This window comes from Barbatula barbatula (assembly GCF_947034865.1).
Source record: "Barbatula barbatula genome assembly, chromosome: 25".
NCBI classification, from domain to species: Eukaryota; Metazoa; Chordata; class Actinopteri; order Cypriniformes; family Nemacheilidae; genus Barbatula; species Barbatula barbatula.
In genome coordinates, this window is record NC_136788.1 from 917,774 (window position 1) to 940,662 (window position 22,889).

At 42.4% G+C, this 22,889-nt stretch overlaps 1 protein-coding gene across 1 annotated transcript; it reads left to right on the top strand.

Moving 5' to 3' along the window:
* The first annotated feature begins 720 nt into the window (after window positions 1-720).
* Window positions 721-13,309, top strand: cd44b (CD44 molecule (IN blood group) b). The gene is made up of 8 exons (XM_079450842.1): window positions 721-1,007; window positions 3,695-3,860; window positions 4,711-4,847; window positions 4,930-5,019; window positions 5,435-5,590; window positions 6,571-6,726; window positions 9,830-9,908; window positions 10,598-13,309. Exons 1-8 carry the CDS (start codon window positions 941-943, stop codon window positions 10,761-10,763), a joined length of 1,017 nt encoding a protein of 338 aa, XP_079306968.1. The 5' UTR covers window positions 721-940; the 3' UTR covers window positions 10,764-13,309.
* Window positions 13,310-22,889: the final 9,580 nt, after the last annotated feature.

Here is a 22,889-nt window from a genome sequence, read left to right on the forward strand (position 1 = left end):
GTTATTTCCAAAAAGTGTTGGTGTGTGAAATTATATATAAATATGCTTCAGAATGGAACATATCTGAATAGACTGAACAAACTTGAATTACATCTCTAGGAAAATGTATGTGTTTGTTGGTCATGAACTCTCATTACAATGCTTTTGACAAACCCCTAAATATGTATTTTAGTCTTTTTGTTACAGTAATAATGACCATTTTCAAAGCATGTGTCAACATGGTTGCTATGGTGAGAGAATGCATGTTTATAGATCTGTCATCACATAAGGAAGTAAACATAACTATAGCAACAGTTTAATACAAGCTGCAAAGGTATGAATTCTCAAGATGCATTTTGTGTGTGTTTGAGAAACAAGAAACTAATTAAAACAGTTAAATAACAACACTAGAGGAATTACTATTCAGAATTGAATAAGAGTCCTACAAACACCTAATTTTACAGTCAGTATCACTAATATACGACGTGCTTTTCAATTCAATTTGAAAGTGTTGTATGAGTGGGGTTAGGTGCTCTAAAATATCTATCAAAATACAAATAATATGTTTTTTTCTAATCGTTTCAGTTTCCAAATGCAAAGAACAGTTTGTCAGAGTGTGGAGATTGACACGGATGAGTAAAGTCTAGTATACCCGTGCCTTTAGGCGTTATACCAGGTTGAGAGAGAGAGAGAGAGAGACAGAGAGAGAGAGAGAGAGAGAGACAGAGAGGGGAAGATGTGGGTTGAAGCGGTTATGGGAAATGAAGAAGGGTGTTTCCATACACACTCCGCCTTCTCTCTTTATATTCTCTCCTCATCTAGATCTCTAATAATACTATAAAACATCTCAAGCAATACTGCAAACTTACAACAGACACTTTGTGAGAATTATTATAAACCGAACCTGCTTCTGAACTTTAAACACACTTCTTCAGTCGCACTGCTCATACACACCATCAGGATGTGGTTAATGTTTTTGGCACTCATCTTTTGTTTTCTTTCTTCTTCCAAATGCGAGAATTCAACAGGTAGGAAAACGCTGTCTGTTTCTTTGTCTTCACTGTAGGTAGACTAATGTGAATTTTCAAGACATGCGGAATGAAAGGATGGCAGAACTATTCCTTATCTGCGTGAGTGTAAAATGTACAGGGCTGATTTTGGTTGTACTTTATGTTACAGTATGTGGACTACAAGAACAAACCATTTTACTGTTTTGTTTTAATGGGGGATTGCTAACATGGGAAGGCAAACATTTTTACGAATGGAACATTTTGGTTTGCTTATTATTATAACAATGTTGTTATTTTAATACCATGAACAATCAGTATATCATCTTGGGCCCCTGTTACTCACTTCCAGTATTACCCTCTGTCAAATGCCCATAAATACAACAAGTTGATTTTATCCTACGCCCATATTGCCCTTCTGCTATGATAAAATACACTCTCACGAACATGGAACCGATCAAAGAAATTCATTATGTATTAGCACGTTCTTCACCAAACCTTTGGATAAAAGCGTCTGCCAAATGAAGAAATGTAAAATTCGTAGCATACATTGTTACATACACTGTCGTTGCTAACTTATCCTGATATCTCAATGACCATCTCCTGGTTATTTAATTGAAGATGTTAAGCCAAAAAACTCAGCATAAGCCTGTTAGCGAGCTTTCTGTTTACACTGCTAAATATCATCTCGCCTTCTAGTTGTCTTGTGTGCTAAAGGTTTTTCTCTTAAGCTTATATACTAAGAATCACCGAGCAGCCTTGGTAAGTTGGAATTACTCTTCAAACCCGGTGAGGTATGGCTTCTCCTCTTGTTATTGTTACTTGCACCTCATGTCAAATGTTTAGCTTAGCCTTCTCTGTCAGCGGCGAGGGCTTTACATGCGATAAATGCAGGGAAATAGCTAGGCTGACAGAGAAGATCTCAGAATTAGAGCACCCAAAGTGTTTTCTAAGGTCCGTATACTCTCACTATCCTCAGATAAAGATTGGATGCGAGCAATATTAGCGTGCACAGTTCGGTTCCGGTTGAACCACCCCCGCAGCTGGGAAACTTTGTGACTGTGAGACGGCGTAGTCGCAGGTCAAAACACCACTCAACCGTTTCGACCACAGTCTCGTCAATCGGAGATCACAAAAGATATGTCATAACTTCTCTGCACTCCCCCCCTCTGAGGAGCTCTCTCTTTTGAATACAGACAGTGCCACAGACACACGCTTACATCGTGCTTGGACAACCTATGCCCTCTTACGTATGGACCAGCCCGTGCATCCCTGTCGGCCCCCTGGTTATCAGATGTACTGCGTGAGCATCGCGCCAGCCTCCGGTCATCTGTGAGAAAATGGCGCAAGTCAAAAGAACCTGCTGACCTCTCTCTCTACCAATCTCTCCTCTCTACTTTCTCTGTGGACGTCACCTCTGCAAAAACTGATTACTACCACTCGAAGATCTGCAACTCTCCGGACTCTCGCACGCTCTTCAAAACCATCTCTGTTCTCCTCTGTACGCCTGCTCCCGCACCTTCCTTGGAGTTAACAGCTGCTGATTTTGCATCGTTCTTCGTAAAGAAAACTACCGCCATCAGCAGCCAGTTTTCTAGGCCACCACCTGTCGAACCCGCCCACATTTCGTTGCACTGTACTTGTATGTGTGTAATGACAATAAATTTAATCCAAAAATCTGTGTGTGTGCTCCCCGCCTTTTCTCCTCTGTCTGAAGCTGATGTTTCCAAGGTCATTGGTTCCAGCCACCCTACCACCTGCCCACTGGATCCCATCCCCACCCATCTCCTCCAGGCCATCTCTCCAACGGTTGTGCCTGCTCTGACCCACATCATCAACTCTTCGCTCACCACTCGGACATTTCCCACAGCGTTCAAAGAGGCCCGCATCACACCGCTACTGAAAAAACCCTACACTGCTAGAAAACTACAGTCCTGTTTCCCTTCTTCCCTTCATTGCCAAAGCCCTGGAGCGAGTTGTGTTCAACCAGCTCTCCTCCGTTCTCGTGCGAAACAACCTCCTGGACAGCAATCAGTCTGGTTTCAAGAGCGGTCATTCCACAGACACTGCACTGCTCTCAGTCATCGAAGCCCTGAGACTGGCAAAAGCATTATCCATGTCATCTGTGCTCATTCTACTGAATCTGTCATGAAAATCATGCTTTTGACACTGTGAATAATCACATACTCCTGTCTTCTCTCAGTGCTATGGGTGTCTCTGGAATGGATTTGCAATGGTTTGAGTCCTACCTCTCGGGAAGGTCATTTAGAGTATCCTGGAGAGATGAGGTCTCTGCGTCCCAACAGCTCAACACGGGGGTGCCACAGGGCTCAGTGCTTGGACTGCTACTCTTCACCATTTACATGACATCCTTCAGCTCGGTTATTCAGAAGCATGGCTTCTCCTATCACTGCTATGCTGACGACACACAACTATACTTGTCATTTCAACCAGACGTTCCGACGGTCTCTGCTCGCATCGCGGCATGCCTCAGTGACATCTCGCTTTGGATGAAGGTCATCAATATAAATTGTCCAATTCAAATTATTCTCGAAGACAGCAGATTTAAAATGCAGTATGTGTAAATCTGAGGGGTTATAAGATTTTCATTGTTTGATTGTTTGAATCCGGTTTTCTGCTATTATGCATATTGGGATCAAAAGAGTATCATGTTTATTATTGCTAATATGATGTTTCTCTGTCTGTAGTGAGGTCGCGTAGCTGCAGTCATGTTGGAGTGTTTCATGTGGAGGGAAGACAACGCTACAGTCTGAAATTTGAGGAGGCCAAGAGCTTGTGTAAACATCTATCAGCTTCATTAGCAACAATGGAGCAGGTCCAAAAAGCTTATGATGCAGGTCTACAGACGTGCAGGTTTGATGTTAATTATTTATCTACATGAAGTCCAACATAATCGTCACTCATTCAATGTACTTTTCTTTTGTAGATTAGCATGTGTACATGGATTTTGTCGTCATATTTTCTGCTGTACTGTAGCTCAGTGTTGAGAGCACGGCACTATCCAACCCAGTCTCACGGAAGTTTGTGGAATTGAAACGAAATTTGGAATCCATTAATTTGTGTTCATGGACACGTTGTGTTCATTGAGCATGACTGTCAATACACAGACTGCGTGTGTATTTACATATTTATAACCTTATATCAAACGAAGTCGTACATATTTAAGCATCGTAAAATCACAGTCGCAAAGACAAATTGTGCCAAAAACGTGAGATTCACAAGGAGGCAAAGCAATGATAAATGGCTCCCCTAACCCTGCCCCTAAACGCAATGTCAAAGGATCAAATCATAATCAAACATAGCAATGAGATCGTAGGAAATAGGAATTCACACGAATGAGCCACCTTGTAAAATAGGTATGAATTGCCATCAGATCGTGTTGATATATATTTATACATATGAAAGATATCATATATTAAAATACATTACATTGAAAGTCGTGCAGAATGACATGAAAAAAGGGGGAAATTCGTGTTAGAAAACACAAATAAATTGATTTGAGTTTGTGACAATGACACGCATTCCCGTGAGACTGCGTTCTGCTAATAAAACCAAGATCATGGGTTGGATCCCAGGGGATTGCACATACTCAAAAACAAAATGTATAGTATAATGCAATGTAAGTCACTTTGGATAAAAGCACCTGCCAAATGCATAAATGTAAATATAAAACAGAATTTTCTGTATTACGTTACCTCTGCAGGTATGGTTGGATAGATGACAAACGGTCAGTGATTCTTCGTCATAAGCCACATAAATCCTGTGCAGGCAACCAAACTGGCATCAAGATTTTGGAAAAAAAAAATACACTTTCTGATGCCTTCTGTTACGATGCTAAAGGTCTGTTTTTTGCAACATGACTTATGTTGACGAAAACAAGTTATTCATGACAATTGACAAATGAAACGATTTTGAATTACAGATTTGTCAAAAAAAAACTGTTCAGCTCTGTCTGGCATTTATATATCTGAACCTGAAAAATCTGATGGTGACTCTGGGTTGGTATCTACAGGTATGATTTACATGACCATTTACATTACACTTTTGGCAATGGCAAATGAGTCATTTGGTCCTCGATGTGATAGAAAGACAACCCATAATAACAAACCACCTGTGTAAGCATCTACATACATTAATATATGTAGACAGTTTTATCCAAAGCAACCAAGTCGTGCATTTTTCAGTTTTTCCTCATACTAAGATTCATAACCACAGTATCTTGCCATGCCCACCAGATCACATTTCCGGTAGTTAAGTAAATATTCATAATTTGTACTGCAGCACAAACAAATGTTCTGTTGCCAGGCAGGAACACATGTTCTGTAGCACAATAGACTTTTTGATGACAACAAGCTAATATGTTTTTCCAATATGTTTTGTGCATTTCATTTGACATATATTTGCTATTTTTCATAACTCATTACAAGATCATGAAAACTTCACATCTGACATTACAAGTCTGGAAGACACAACAGCCCTCGTGTCGTCTACTGAAGTCTATCGGACCAAAGATGGCTCTGCATCTGTAAATGAGAGTTCTACAAAGGACAATGAGACTTCTCAAACTTACAGAGAGAACTCAGGTAATGATTGCTGTCATGATTCCGCTATCATGTCATGTTTATTCTTGGTCTTGGTCTTGCAGTGGAGTCATGGCATAGCCTTAGATTTTGTGTGAGAAAGACATGGCTCTGTTTAGATTTTGACTTGCCATGTGCTTTCTCGTGTCACCTACACCTGCCCCTTAGTAATTATCCTGTGTTTGTTCCCCTTTAAAACATCCTCGTGTTCATTGTCCTGTGCTCGTTCGTTGTACTTGTTACACCATCCTAGAAGCCTTGTCCTGACAGATACGGTTAAGTATATTTAGTCTTTGTGAGTGTTCGTTCTAGTCTTAGTGTTTTATAGTTGAGTTCTTGTTGAGTGTTCAGTTTTTCAGTTTATCGTGTTTGTTATTGTGAACTCTGTTTTGTTACCCCCTCGTGGGTTTTTGTTTTCTGTTATTATTAAAGTCCGTTTGTTAACCCCTTCATCCCCGCTGCCTGCAATTGGGTTCTTCCACCATGCCTTCCGTGACAGATCGCAAATCAATCAAATGACATTTCTTTAAGTCATCAGTTCATCAACATATGACAGACATATGACAGAATGTTACAAACAAAAGTTATGATGAAAGAACTGTAATATTCAGTAAGGTTGTCTAATAATGGAAATTCTAGTATTAGGGACATAAGCATGACTGCATGATACTCAGATAATGATTTTCTTTCTTAGTATTCTATCAGAGCAACTTACAATAGTTAAGTCATGCATTTAGCAGTTTTTGTATTCCATGAGATTGTACACCATAGTATTTTTATCTTATTCCTAAGCAGCTAAGCCACCAGAAGCCATTTGCTGTTGCTTAACAGGAACACAATCTCTTTACCTCAGCAAGAACACATTTTTGTAGCATGATAGAGTTTTTCCTGACAGTAACCTGAAACATTTTTGAAACAAAAAATGTTTAAATGTGCACATTTCATTTGACATAAATTTGATGTTTTGCTTAACTCATTACAAGATCATGAAAACTCCACATCCGACGTTACACATCTGAAGGTCTCAACAGCCCTCGTGTCGTCTACTGAAGTCTATCGGACCAAGGATGGCTCTGCATCTGTAAATGAGAGTTCTACAAAGGACAATGAGACTTCTCAAACGTACAGAGAGAACTCAGGTAATGATCGCAAATCAATCAAATGTGACCCTGGACTACAAAACCGGTCTTAGTAGCACAGGAACAATTTTAGTAATACCCAAAAATACATTGTTTGGGTCAAAATTATCGATTTTTCTTTTATGCCAAAAATCATTAGGATATTAAGTAAAGATAATGTTACTTGAAGATATTTAGTACATTTCCTAATGTAAATACATATAACTTATTATTAACTGTATATACGTTTATTTTTTTGTGAGTAATATGCTATATTTGGACCTGATTGTATCTCGCCTAAATGCCCTATCCTAACAAACAATACATCAACGGAAAGCTTTTTTTATTCAGTTTTCAGATTATGTAAAAATCTCAATTTCGAAAATTGACCCTCAAGACTGGTTCTGTTGTCCAGGGTCACATATGACATGTGACATTTGTCATCAGTTTATTTTCATCATTCTCAACATTTTGCTGAGTGTTATAACTAGAGTTGAGCCGGATACTCGGCTGAAACGAGTATCCGGTACGGATAAAGCATATTTGCCGAGTACAAGTATTATACGAGTAATACGAGTCAATATCTGTGCTCGGATGGAATAAAAATCCTCATTGGGTAGCTGACTGTGTCTGCGTTCTGTGATAGGCTAGTCACAGCGCCCCTCCCTTACACATACAGATTTGCTGTGTCCCGCTCTGCTCACTCACTCACACACAGAACGCTGAGAAGAGAACAGCTCTCTTTCTCTCTCTGTCTCTCCCTCAGTCACTCAGGTTCGCGGGTCTTTTCCGTTAACGTTTAGGGTTTCTTCAGCTTCAGGTTTGTTTTTTATTTCGTTTTTTTTTGCAGTACTTATTAACCAGTAGAGTTCTGGTAAACGTGGGGTTTGTTCAGACGCGGTGCTTGGTAGAACGCGACTAGCGTTGCGTCTCTGCCTGTCTGAGATTTTTTTTTCTTTTTTTAACCGTCTGCTCTGTATATAGTTCGTTTGTTATCGGGATCAAAACCATTGATCTGAAGCTCAATGCTGATGCTGTCATGTAAATAGTTTTCTAATCAGCAATAAATATAACAATTTCTGATCAACCCATAGCAATTGCATGATTAAAAATAACATACTGGTTAAAGCCCCGCCCCTTTCAAGACAACCCGGCCACTTCCGGGTTAAACCCCGCCCACTTCCAGGTTAGGCCCCGCCCAGTCCGAGTACAGATACAGATAATTCATATGGTTAACAGATACAGATACAGATACAGATAATGCTGTACTCGCTCATCCCTAGTTATAACGTGTGACATATGATATCATATCATTTCATATCTAGTTACAAGGTCTAAAGCATCTTAGACATTAGTGCCAATCTGCTGATAAGATTAAGGAACTTGACTTTAGTATGGGAAATACACATTTACATTCTCAGTAGGGATACACAATTATGTTTAATTACTTCATACTTTTACACATGCATACAATGCACACAAGGCAAGCACTACCCTACAGAATGCACATTACTGTAAAATAATAAAAACATTGTATGAAATTCATTACCAAATTTAATATGTTTTCAAAATTCAAAACATTTCAAAACAGGCCCACATAAAGCCTTTATTTGGACCTTTCATTAGGATCATCTGTCCAAAAATGGTGACAATGTGCGTGCTTTAGATCAAGTCAAGTCAGCTTTATTTATATAGCGCTTTTTACAATTTTCATTGTTACAAAGCAGCTGTACAAGAAAAAATGACTATAAGTAAAACATAAAAGGTTATGGAATTCAAAACACAGGTCAAATATCAGACACACAATAAATTCCTATATGCAGTGTTAATTAAATAAGACTACCAAATTCTAAATTCTAGCAGCCCCCCCGGCCAGGCAAAACAGTGCAAAACAGTATGCAAACGGTGGCGAGGAACCCAAAACTCCATTGGAGGAGAAAAAAAACCTCGGAGGGAAACCAGGCCTAACCAGGGGATTCCAGTTCCCCTCTGGCAAAAACTGCAGCCTCTGCACAAGCTCAACAGTGCTTGCACAACAAGGCAAAATAAAAAAAATTAGATTTAAAATTATCATTAATAATCTAATAGTGGCTGAAGTTTTGTAGGGACGTCACTTCCTTCGTCCAGCATTTGTCAGGTCTAGGAATGGATTGCGCCATGCCCGCTCCGCTCTTGTAACCTTGGAACAATGAGACAAGACTGGCTGAGAGTAGAGTACTGTTCTGCACTCTTTGATGCAACAAATGCATCAGTTGTTATTGGAAGTGTCCCTGGTTCCGGTTGATCTAACTAGTGCAGCCTAGATCTTTGAAATATATATATTATGATAATGTAGTGTATGCAAGATTAAAAAGATGCGTCTTTAGTCTAGATTTAAACTGACAGAGTGTGTCTGCCTCCCGGATATTGCAGGGAAGACTGTTCCAAAGTTTAGGCGCTAGATAAGAAAAGGATCTGCCGCCTGCACTTGATTTTGAAATTCTAGGTATTACCAACTGACCTGACGCCTGAGAGCGTAGTGCACGTGATGGACTATAATACGTTAGAAGTTCTCTCAAGTAGTGAGGAGCTAAACCATGCAAGGCTTTATAGGTAATAAGCAAGATTTTAAAATTTATGCGATGCTTTATAGGTAACCAGTGCAAGGTTGACAGAACCGGGCTAATATGCTCATACTTTTTTGTACGTGTAAGAACTCGAGCTGCCGCATTTTGGACCAGTTGGAGTTTTTGTAATAGGCCTGCAGGGCAATCACCTAATAGTGCATTACAGTAATCTAGTCTTGATGTCATAAAGGCATGTATAAGCTTCTCCGCATCTGATGATGACAGCATATGACGTAATTTAGATATATTTTTAAGATGGAAAAACGCAATCTTACAGGTGTTGGCGACCTGGTTCTCAAATGACAGAGTATTATCGAATATAAAGCCAAGATTCTTAGCTTTAGAGACTCTGAATGTTATATGTTATGTTGTACCCAGCCCTACATCCTCTTATTGTCAGGTAGATGTTGATCTACATGTATTTGAGAGTGTAGTCTGTTGAAATTTTACATCTGGCTTAACTCACACTAAATATTGGTGGATTTGAAAATTAAATATAATTTGTTCTGTTTTCACAGATTGGCTGGTTATTTTACTTGTAATTTTGGCGGTTCTTGTCCTTCTGCTTATGTGTTTTGTGGCAGCTACAAGAAAAAGGTATGTCTATTTACCACAGTAGAATTACAAATACATTGCATGATTTTTAAGGTCATAAAACAGCAAAGATTTTAAGTGATTTTCATCTTAATGTTTGAAATTAACATTTAACACCAAAGTATGTGACATTTATTAACTTGAACCTCCTAACCAGGGGTATAAAGAATGAAGGCATTTCTTCCGGGTTAATGGGTACTTGGAACGATTTCGCTTTTTTTTGCATAGCAATCCTTAGAAAGCTGACACTTCCCATTTTAGAATACTCTTGCAATTACTAATTGTCTGTTGGGTTCTTAACTGGCTGATTCATTCTATTAGCGTTTGTGAGACTAACCACAGATTAGCATTTCAAAACCTTTTTTACATAAAAAAGGACAGGATACATTTAAAACATATCTTCAGATTAAGACTTCTGGGTCATACACAAACAAACAAACAAACAAATAAAAAAACAAACAAACACAAGGGCAGCATAAAAATGCATGATGACAAATGATACAATAAGTGTGGGGCATGAGATATAAGACAGGAAAGCACGTAGCACAGAGAAACAAAAAATGGCCATGCTCTTCAAAACACAGATCACAGGATTGTCTCGATCCTGTCAGATGTCTTCTCCGCAAGTGATTCCGAGGAAATCTGCTTATGTGAATACATGTCAAAATTTTTAATGGAATTTCTTTCTACAGGTGTTGTGGTAGGAAACAGACTCTGATTATCACAAAGGTGAGCAGTGCTGAGGGAAATGGCACATCAGCCTCATTAAATCAACAGCAAGAGTCAATCACGCTCATGAACACTGAGAAGATCCCTGCGAGCAACTCAGAGGTTATCGACACCAGTCTTAATGAATAAACAGAGAAAACCGAGCAGGAATAAGAAAGAAAAGCAGAGAAGAAGGACATTGTGGAGAATCCTATCAAATGACAGGGCTGCGAACTCTGTTGACCTCGTCACAACAAACATCCATTTTCTCACCCAGGGCTGTATCGTGTAAGAATATTTGTGAAATACTTCAAAAACACAGCGGCAATTTTTTTGCTGCGAACGTTTTAGAAAGCAACAGTGCTCCATGTCAAAACAAGTGAGGTTGCCAGCAGTTAGGCCCGATCCCAATTCTATTTTTTACCCCCTTCACCCACCCCTGCAGAAACGGAGTGGCAAGGGCTAAAAGTATTCCCCTAAGAAATTGGACACCACTACTCCACTGTAAACAGCGTTGGTAGGGCACTGTTTCCCTCTCCTGAGGCGCCAGAGGGTTTGCCAGAATCTCTTCGAGGCCAGTTGATAGTCCTTCTCCATGGCCTCACCAAACTACTCCCAGGCCCGAGTTTTTGCCTCCACAACCACCCGGGCAGCAGTCCGCTTGGCCTGCCGGTTACCCGTCAGCTGCCTCAGGAGTCCCACAAGCCAACCAGGCCCGATAGGACTCCTTCTTCAGCTTGACGGTTTCCCTTACTAACGGTGTCCACCACCGGGTTCGGGGATTGCCGCCTCGACAGGCACCGGAGACCTTGCGGCCACAGCTCCGAGCGGCCGCTACGACAATGGAGGTGGAGAACATGGTCCACCTCGGGATCCGATTGAAGCTCTGTCGGAGGTGGGAGTTAAAGATGTCTCTGACAGGAGACTCGGCCAGACGTTCCCAGCAGACCCTTACAGTACGTTTGGGTCTGCCGAGTCTGTCCAGCTTCCTCTCCCGCCATCAGATCCAACTCACCACCAGGTGGTGATCAGTTGACGACCCTCTCTTAACCCGAGTGTCCAAAACATACGGCCGCAGGTCAGATGAAACGACCACAAAGTCGATCATCGTCCTGCGGCCTAGGGTGTCCTGGTGCCACATGCACTGATGGACACCCTTTTGCTTGAAAATGGTGTTCGTTATAGACAAACTGTCCAATAACTGAACACCGCTCGGGTTCAGTTCAGGGGGGCCGTTTCTCCCAATCACGCCCCTCCAGATGTCACTGTTGTTACTCACATGGGCGTTGAAGTCCCCCAGTAGAACGATGGAGTCCCCAGTCGGAGCACTTTCCAGCACCCCTCCCAGAGACTCCAAGAAGGTCGGGTACTCTGCACTGCCGTTCGGCCCGTAGGCACAAACAGCAGTGAGAGACCTATCCCCGACCCGTAGGCGCAGGGAAACAATCCTCTCGTTCACCGGGGTAAACTCCAACACATGGCGGGAGAGCTGAGGGGCTATAAGCAAACCCATACCAGCCTGCCGCCTCTCACCATGGGCAACTCCAGAGTGATGAAGTGTGGTTCCAGAGCCCAAGCCATGCGTAGAGGTGATCCCGACTATCTCTAGTCAGAACCTCTCAACCTAACGCACCATCTCAGGCTCCTTCCCCGCCAGGTGACATTCCACGTCCCTAGAGCTAGTTTCCGTGTCCAGGGATCGGGCTGTCGAGGCCCTCCCCTCCGACTGCCGCCCGATCCACTATGCACCGACCCCCTATGGTCCCTCCCGCATGTGGTGAGCCCATGGGAAGGCGGCCCCACGTCGCTCCTTCGGGCTGAGCCCTGGTGGACACCGTGGGGAAAGGCGCTCGCATACGAGCACAGACCCCGGGCCTGGCTCCAGGGTGGTGCCCCGGTTGCGCCATACCGGCGATGTCACGGTCCTTTCAATCTTTTTCATCATATGGGGGTTTTTGAACCACTCTTAGTCTGACTCGTCACCTAGGACCTGTTTGCCTTGGGAGACCCTACCAGAGGCATATAGCCCCAGACAATATAGGGCTATATGGCCCCAACCCCTAAAATCAAAAGAGAATTGAGACATCTCTACCACTTACGCAAACATGCTTAACAGAGGGGTAGGGGAAAGTGGAGGGGTAAGGGCTAGAAATGGGATTGAGCCTTACCGTTCACGTCTTTAGCAAAGCAACGCATCTGTGTCTCCATAGCTCAATAGCTGGTGAATCAGGACACGGTGTACATGGGTTTGGGCACTTGTAAGGACCTGGCTCACAGTGGGACACTGATATCATATATTTCTGTGATGTGATTGCTTAGGTGCCTCGTGAAACATGACTTCTGGTATTTATCAAGAACAGGTTGAACCGAGTACTCTGCGAATTCATTTTTTTAATACTGCTATTTAACATCACTTTAAATATTATGTTACATACCAGGGCAGCAATTCACAGCAAATTGTTCTGTGATCTGGCTAGCGATATGATTTTGATCAAATATATTAAACATTGCATGTTAAAAAATTCTGTTGCGTTTCATGATTGGCACCTTTTCCACAACAAAAATGTTGAGCCACTGACAGTATTATCCACTGTTGCAAACTGGAATAAAATGTTCCGTATGTGAAATTGTAAAATGCTGAAAGCATATATGGCACTATATGATTTTTATGAATAAATGTGTGCATGTTGTGAATTAATTTAATGGTTACCAGAAAGAAAATGAGAACGTGTTTAGATGGTCCAGTGCTTTAGACCTAACTCAGTTTCAATTTCAAGTTTTATTTACATCCCCACAAAGCAAATAATTTTGCGGCAAGACATATAACAGACATCATTAAACACACGCCATAAGACTAATTCAATATTCAAGTCAAGTCTTACAATTTTCATTGTTACAAAGCAGCTGTACAAGAAAACATTGACTATAAGCAAAACAAAAGGTTATGCAAGTCAAAACACAGGTCAAATATCAGGCACACTATATATTCCTATATGCAGTGTTAATTAAATAAGACTATAAAATTCTAGCAGCCCCCCCGGCCAGTCAAACGGTGGTGAGGAACCCAAAACTACATTGGAGGAGAAAAAAAACCTCAGAGGGATACCAGGCCTAACCAGGGGATTCCAGTTCCCCTCTGGCAAAAAACTGCAGCCTCTGCACAAGCTCGATATGCTTTAGGCACATGTCCTAGTGTCAGAGATGAGTTAAGAATGCTAAGTAGAGGATCTATAATTTCTGAGAGTTTCTCTTTCAGTAGATTTGTAGGTATAGGGTCTAGCATGAATGTAGTAAGTCGTTTCTTCAGTGGCTTTCACTTCTGGTTGCATAGTTATAATTTTTCTCTAATATCTTGGATTTTATTTGTGAAATAGTTCATAAATTCATCGCGGTGGCCCGAGAGCGCACGGCTGACATTTCGACGTCCGTTTCATCCCGAGCTCAACCTCCCGGGGGAGGGGGCTCCAAGGAATCATCCGGGTCGGAAGCCAGTACGTCACCCTCCGATGCTGCAAGGGACATCTCGTTTCGTCACGCATCGTGTCCGAGTACGTGGGGAAGGAGCAAGGTGCCGTCTTTTAGGGAGTGGCTAGACGAGCGAGACGGGGCATGAACGGTCCCACGGGCCGGTGGCTGACGGATTAACGCTCACGGAAATCCCCATGTCATCCACGCTGCTCGCCGTCGCTGACGGCGTGGCCGGAGCCACCGCTGTCACAGGACGGGAAGCAAACGAGGTGGTGGCAAGCTCTTAAAAGAACACAGCCACCCGTGACTGCAACGTCTGAATAGCCATCCGCCCGCAGATAAAATCGTATATTTTTTTAGAAATGTATATGCTAAAATGTTTAAATAAAATGTTGTTGACATTCATGGCAGATGTTACATTTAAATGAATTAACCAAGATTAATCAACTATCCCAAAAACAATAGAAAGACAAGTGTAGTATCTTCCATAATAATCAGACTACTACATGAATAGTACTTAATACTTAAATACTTTACTTTCTGTTTGCAACAGTTACAGCAACAGACATAACATTCCATGTCTTACGCATGGCACATCTTCTTCACAACACACCACAGTGTGGAACACAACACTTGTAATATAATGACACATAGTGGTTACTCCAGGATACTACATCCCCTCCTTCTTAAGCTAAATACCCATAACCTTACTTACAGAATATAACACTGTAACAATCACATTCTCAATATTTTAATGATTAGTATTTTCTTTTAGAAAAAGGAGAACTCTACAACAACTGACTCAATTATATTATTGATTGTCTTTTACTGACTTTACTTATGTAACATAGTCTTTCAAGTGCGCTGGAGAACGTATCTCTCTTGCAGACCTTCTCAGATTTGTAGGTTGTTTAGTCTCTTTTTCAACAACCGTCACTTCTAGCGATTGTCCTGTTTCAAGGGAAAACATCTCCTTTCCTGCTGATGCATTGACAACATCTGCACCAGGCAATGCCGAAGTGTCAACATCCTGTTCACTTTCTGTGGGTAGTACAGTCTCAAGCATCTCGTCTGTTCTGCGATTTCTTATTTGGTCCACATGTCTTTTCACAGTTTGTCCATGCCCTAGAGAAGTCTTGTATGAAAGAGGTCCTGTACAACATTCCACTACTGCAGGAATCCATTTGGGTCCACCACCGTAGTTCCTCACGTACACTGAATCTCCCACTTCAAAACTTCTGAGTTTACAGCTTTTATCATGGCCTTCTTTTTGTTTCTGCTGTTTTTTTAGAACTTTGGACTTCACATCAGGCGTGAGTAAGTCAAATGTAGATCTCAACATCCATGACATTAACATCTGAGCAGGTGACAACCCAGTTGTTGTATGAGGAGTGATTCTATAATTAAACAAGAATCTTGCTACTCTTGTCTCCACAGTGTCACCTTTCATCTTTTTCATCCCCTCCTTGAAAGTTTGAACAGCACGTTCAGCAAGGCCGTTCGACGAAGGATGATAAGGAGCTGACGTGACATGTTGAATGCCATTCCTCTTCATGAGATTTTCAAACTCTGTACTGGTAAAACATGTTGCATTATCAGACACCAACATTCTGGGTAATCCATGTGTACTGAAACACATTCTCAGTTTCTCAATTGTAATTTGGGAAGTGGCATGTGTGACAGGATAAACTTCCATCCATTTAGAATGAGAATCTACCAGAATTAGGAACATTCTTCCTAAGAAGGGCCCTGCGTAGTCTACATGAAGTCTTTCCCAGGGTGAGCCCGGCCACTCCCACGGGTGCAAAGGAGCTTGAGCAGGTGCTTTTCTGAAACTTTGACACACCTCACAATTCTGAACCACTCTCTCTACATCCTGATCCATACCAGGCCACCACATGTATGATCGGGCCAATCCCTTCATTCTAGACATGCCGGAATGAGTCTGATGTAACTGTTTCAATACAGCCACTCGACCTTGTGATGGTATGATGATTCTCGCTCCCCAGGTCACACATCCATCTTTGACACTCAGAGCATCTCTCCTGTGATGGTACGGTAACACTTGTGGCTCTACCTTCTCAGGCCAACCCTGTAATATGTACTTATGTACCGTGGAGAGTGTTATGTCGTGTGATGTCCACTTCCTAATTTGTGCTGCACTTACAGGCGAATCATCCATTAAGTCCATCATTAACACTTGATCATTAGTGTCATCCGGTTCTCCATCACCTGGCACTGGGAGTCTACTCAGCGCGTCAGCATTTTGGTGGTACCTTCCGGGTTTATACACAATGTTGTACTGATATGCTTGTAACATCACAGCCCACCTTTGCACTCTAGGTGATCCCATTTGAGGAACTGCCTTCGTTTCATTGAACAAATGGATCAAGGGCTTATGATCAGTACAAATTGTGAATGCACGACCATACAAGTACTTATGAAATCTTTGGATGCCAAAAATCACAGCTAAGCCTTCTTTGTCTAACTGTGAATAACGCTTCTCTGCAGACGTTAGCGTTCGTGACATGAACCCAAGGGGTTTCTCCACACTCTCTCCTTTTTTACGCTGCGAGAGCACTGCACCAACCCCGTATGGTGAGGCATCACAAGCCAGAACCAGTTCTGAATCTGATGAGTAATGGACTAGCACCTCTGCTGATTTTAGTAGAGCCTCAGATTCCTTAAAAGCTTCTTGTTGTGGCTTTTTCCACATCCACTGAACATCTTTTCTCAGCAGCAGATGTAGGGGGGCTAGTAGTGTCGCCAGGTTTGGAAGGAACTTATTATAATAGTTCAGCAACCCCAGGTATGCTTTAAGTTCTGTGACATTCCTTGGTTCTGGTGCTTCTTCAATGGCTTTCACTTTAATTCCTAAAGGATGTAGACCCTGTGCATCTACTTTGTGTCCTAAATATTCCACCTCATCTGCCAGGAACACGCATTTTCCCCGTTTCAGTCGCAAACCAGCTTCTTTCAGTCTCAACAGCACTTTCTCCAGTGTCTTCAAGTGATTTTCTTGGTTTACTCCAGTCACCAATATATCATCCAGATAAACAACGACTCCCAGAATACCTTGCAGCAATCCCTCCATTGTTCTCTGAAAGATAGCAGGAGCTGAAGCAACTCCGAAGGGCAGACGATTATATGTCACGTGTTGAAACCGCGGGTAGTTTCTTTCCTTCGTTCGTTCTTGGGCTAGTTTAATTTGTTTGCTTTGTGTGTGCGTGTCATCTGAGGGCGGGGCCAAACGCCAGCTCTGTTATTTAAACGGAGATTAGTGTTCAATCTGTAGGAGAAGCAATTTAGCAGCAGAAGCGTACAGAACTGTGTAAGTGTATTTAAATTGTGTCTTGTTGAGTTTTAGTGCTGTGTTAAACTGAGAAATCGCTTTGTATTTACTTCCGCTCTGTCACGTGGTGAAACCGCGGGTAGTTTCGTTCCTTCGTTCATTCTTGGGCTAGTTTAAATTGTTTGCTTTGTGTGCGCGTGTCATCTGAGGGCGGGGCCAAACGACAATGCCACAGACACCCTGTGCTCCACGCTTTCATCCAGCTTGGACAACCTATGCCCCCTTGCATCTGGACCAGCCCGTCCATCCCCGTCGGCTCCCTGGTTATCTGATGTCCTGCGTGAGCATCGCGCCAGCCTCCGGTCAGCTGAGAGAAAATGGCGCAAGTCAAAAGACCCTGCTGACCTCTCTCTCTACCAATCTCTTCTCTCTTCTTTCTCTGTAGATGTCACCTCTGCAAAAACAGATTACTACCACTCGAGGATCTGCAACTCTCCGGACTCTCGAACGCTCTTCAAAACCTTCTCTGCTCTCCTCTGTCCGCCTGCCCCTGCACCTACATCGGAGTTAACAGCTGCTGATTTTGCATCGTTCTTCGTAAAGAAAACTACTGCCATCAGCAGCCAGTTCTCTACGCCACCATCTGTCGAACCCGCCCACATCCCTGACACGTGTGTGCTCCCTGCCTTTTCAACTCTGTCTGAAGCTGATGTCTCAAAGGTCATTGGCTCCAACCACCCTACAACCTGCCCACTGGATCCCATCCCCACCCATCTCCTCCAGGCCATCTCTCCAACGGTTGTGCCTGCTCTGACCCACATCATCAACTCCTCGCTCACCACTGGGACATTTCCCACAGCGTTCAAAGAGGCCCGCATCACACCGCTTCTAAAGAAACCCACCCTGGACCCTGCACTTCTAGAAAACTACAGGCCTGTCTCCCTTCTTCCCTTCATCGCCAAAGCCCTGGAGCGAGTTGTGTTCAATCAGCTCTCCTCCTTTCTCATGCAAAACAACCTCCTGGACAGCAATCAGTCTGGGTTCAAGACCGGTCATTCCACAGAGACTGCACTGCTCTCAGTCATCGAAGCCCTGAGACTGGCAAAAGCAGCATCCATGTCATCTGTGCTCATCCTACTGGATCTGTCTGCTGCCTTTGACACTGTCAATCATCACATCCTCCTGGCTTCCCTCAGTGCTATGGGTGTCTCTGGAATGGCGTTGCAATGGTTTGAGTCCTACCTCTCGGGTAGGTCATTCAGAGTATCCTGGAGAGATGAGGTCTCCGCGTCCCAACAGCTCAACACGGGGGTGCCACAGGGCTCAGTGCTTGGACCGCTACTCTTCTCCATTTACATGACATCCCTCGGCTCGGTCATTCAGAAGCATGGCTTCTCCTATCACTGCTATGCCGAAGACACACAACTCTACTTGTCATTTCAACCGGACGATCCGACGGTCGCTGCTCGCATCGCGGCATGCCTGAGTGACATCTCGCTTTGGATGAAGGATCATCATCTGCAGCTAAACCTTGCAAAAACAGAACTGCTTGTGATCCCGGCCAACCCAAAGATTCACCACAACCTTACCATTCAACTAGGCTCATCAACGATTACACCGTCCAGCACAGCCAGAAACCTGGGAGTGGTAATCGATGATCGGCTTAACCTCACAAGTCATGTTGCCAGCACCACCCGGTCCTGTAGATTCATCCTCTACAACATTAGGAAAATTAGACCTTTCCTATCGGAGCACTCTCCACAAGTCCTAGTCCAGGCTCTTGTCCTGTCCAAACTGGATTATTGCAATGCGCTTCTGGCTGGACTTCCTGCTTGCACAATCAAACCTCTCCAGATGATCCAGAATGCGGCGACAAGAGTGGTCTTCAATGAACCGAAGAGAGCGCATGTAACTCCGCTCTTCATCAGGTTACACTGGCTCCCTGTTGCCGCCCGCATAGAGTTCAAAGCTTTGCTCCTGGCCTACAAGACCAACACCGGATCTGCACCATCGTATCTCCACTCGCTAATGCAGATCTATGTTCCTGCCAGATCACTGCGGTCTGCAAAGGAACAATGATTAGTGGTACCATCCCAAAGAGGAAAAAAATCACTCTCCCGTACCTTCTCTGGATCTGTTCCACATTGGTGGAACGATCTACCAGCTGCTACAAGATCAGCAGACTCGGTTGCCATCTTTAAAAAACGCCTAAAAACGCATCTCTTCCGTCAACACGTCGCTGATTGATTTTTCCTAATTCTCTTCCCTTTCCTTTAAAAAAAAAAAAAAACAAAAAAAAAACACTTACTAACCTCACTATTCTTAGCTTTGTATACTGTGCTAGGCTTTAATGGACTAGTTTGATGCACTTATGTATTTTGTTGCCTATGTTGTTATAATTGCTTCCAATGTTTCCTCATCTGTAAGTCGCTTTGGATAAAAGCGTCTGCTAAATGACTAAATGTAATGTAAATGTATATGTGAATAACCCTTTTGTGTATTCACTGTCAAGTATTTCTTGGAGCTTTCATCCATGATGATTTGTTGGTATGCGTGACTCATGTCCAGTTTTGTGAACTGCTTTCCTCCATCCAGCAGAGCAAAAAGATCTTCCACCCTGGGTATTGGATACTGTTCCAAAGTTGACACTCTGTTGACTGTGAGTTTGTAGTCACCGCATAGTCTTATACTGCCATCTGGTTTCAAGATAGGAACAACAGGTGCTGCCCACTCTGAATACTTAACAGGTGAGATGATTTTGTCCCGCAGCAGACGATCAATCTCTTCCTCCACCTTTGTTTTCAGGGCGTATGGCACAGATCTAGGTCTGAAAAACCTTGGTATGGCATCAGTCGGCACATGAATAGTAGCAGTAGTGCCCCTTAATGTACTAAGCTCCTCTTTGAACACTTCCTCATGCTCGGATAGCACCTGCTGCAATGTCATCATCTCCGACTGTATCAGCTCTATTTCACTCCATTGCAGTTGAATTTCTTCCAGCCAGGCTCTGCCTAGTAAGCATAAGCTAGTTCCCTTCACTATAACAAGTGGCATTTTCTTTTCCTGCTGCTGGTACTTTACTTGCACATCAGCCACACCCACTATCTGTAATGGCTCTCCTGTATACGTTCTCAACTTGATTTTTGTGAGTCTCAGTTTGGGAGCTTCTGAGTTTTTCCAGATGTCCTTGTACATTCCCTCATTCATAAGGCTGACACTACACCCGGTATCAATCTCAAAGGTTACAAGTCTGTCATCCACATCTAACTCAACAGTGAGTGGTTTCACTTTCTTCAATGCATCCGTTTTTACACATGCCAAAGTGAACGTTTCTTCAGATTCATCACTCTCATTATTTTCACTTACATTAAATGCTCGATGCGGACGCACTCCTTTTCCCTTTTGTGCGTATCCACTCTGTTTGCTTTTGTTGCGACAGGCCCTTGCAATATGGCCTATTTTCCCACACACATAACATTTGTCCTTCTTAAATCTGCAGTCGTCGGCGTTGTGGTTTTTTCCACTACATCTGTAGCATTCTCTGATTTCTTTTTGTGCAATCGTTTCTCCCTTTTTCCAGCGATCTGGTTTCCTCGCTTTAAACATGACGCTGTTACATGCCTGTACGCTGGATTTATTTTGCAAATCGAGCACGTTTTTGCTTGCCGCTTCAGTGGCTACTGCATTTTTAAGAGCATTTTCAAACGTCAGATTTGTTTCTGAAAGCAAACGTCTCTGAATCCGATCATCATCAATGCCACACACAAGTCGATCCCTCAGCATCTGGTCTAAAGTTGCTCCGTAATTACAATCTTGTGCTAACCGACGCAACTCTGCTACATATTCTGTCACAGTCTCTGTTGGCTTCTTCGTTCTCGAATCAAATTTAAATCTCTGTACAATCTCACTTGGCTGAGGATTGAAATGATTTTTTAGCATCGTTACCAGTTGCTGATAAGTCTTTTCACTTGGTTTTGTAGGGCTAAGAAGATTTCGCATCACACTGTAAGTTTGTGGTCCCACAACACTTATGAGAATAGCTCTTTGCTTACCCTCCTCTTCGATGTCATTAGCCTCAAAAAATTGCTCCAGTATTTCAGAATACTCTTCCCATGTTTGAGCTTTTGCATCAAATGCTGCCAGTGAGCCAATAGTTCCTGTAGCCATGATTAATCCTCTTCACTTTTTCCTTTAGAATCGTCTGTTTCCACTACAACCAGTTATCAGCACTCTGCTCATTTTCATATCCTCAATCCGTTGTCATCACAGGCTACCCGCTTTATCCTCGTCGCCAAAAATGTAGTATCTTCCATAATAATCAGACTACTACATGAATAGTACTTAATACTTAAATACTTTACTTTCTGTTTGCAACAGTTACAGCAACAGACATAACATTCCATGTCTTACGCATGGCACATCTTCTTAACAACACACCACAGTGTGAAACACAACACTTGTAATATAATGACACCTAGTGGTTACTCCAGGATACTACAACAAGCGAGGGGAAAGTTAAAATATTGACTAAAAATCATTGGTTGCAGCCCTAGTTGTAACATACAAAACGTCACGATGTAAGACAGGATTAACCGGATATAAATAGACACAGTTGACTTGACACAGGTGAATTGTGTTGGGACAATGAGTGCTGAATGGGATTATAGGAGGGAGTGGTATACAGTGTCGGAAGAGGGAGTGCCCCCTGGTGGAGCATGAGGGCACTATTCTCTGTCTTTTGTTTACTCATGGATTTTTTATCTAAGTATTGTTCACCTTTTAAGATTCAATGTCTGCATTGGATTTAGCCAAGACTATTGACAAAATGGGCGCTGCTGTAGAGGCTTTATATTAAATGTAACCTACAGTATTCACTGGAGAACTTGCCGGATTTTTGGGACATTTGGGACATTTTTACAGTATAACTAGATTTTGTTTTCTTTTCCCTCTGGTCTGAATAAAAATATTAAAAATTGCCATTTTTTGCACTTTACACCTGTTCTGCTTGTATTTCAAATGTGAGTAACAAGTGAATTGATTTCACTTTACAATGTCGAGCGGTACTGTTAAATTATGTTAATAAAGAGCATTAGTATCATCACTTCATATTGTTTCTTGTTCAAATGATAAATATGTAATCATACATTATTAGGTTACGTTGTATACATTATTTCCAAACATTACAAATATCACCAGAAGGATGTGTAAATATATGAAAATGCTGCACGATGTTGTCTACTGTTTCTCATGAACAATAGAGACACACCCTTCTGTGATCAGGTCAGAGGATCCACCTCAAAGATCGCCACACATCATATAACAATGATTGTCATATGTCTGACACTTGACCAATGTATACTGACCAATATTTATGAACTATGTTAGCACCACCACCACCACCTCGATTCCATGAAACAGCACATTGACAAAACAAAGGACAGCAAACAACATAGGGCAGACAAGAAAGAAATTGACTTATATATTTACAGCTTGGTTAAATGCTACACATACAATAT

Coding starts and splice junctions, on each gene's coding strand:
- cd44b (XM_079450842.1), top strand. CDS start 941: ATGTGGTTAATGTTTTTGGCACTCATCTTTTGTTTTCTTTCTTCTTCC. Junction 5,020..5,434: donor CTCTGGGTTGGTATCTACAG/GTATGATTTACA, acceptor ACTCATTACAAG/ATCATGAAAACTTCACATCT. Junction 9,909..10,597: donor GTGGCAGCTACAAGAAAAAG/GTATGTCTATTT, acceptor TTCTTTCTACAG/GTGTTGTGGTAGGAAACAGA.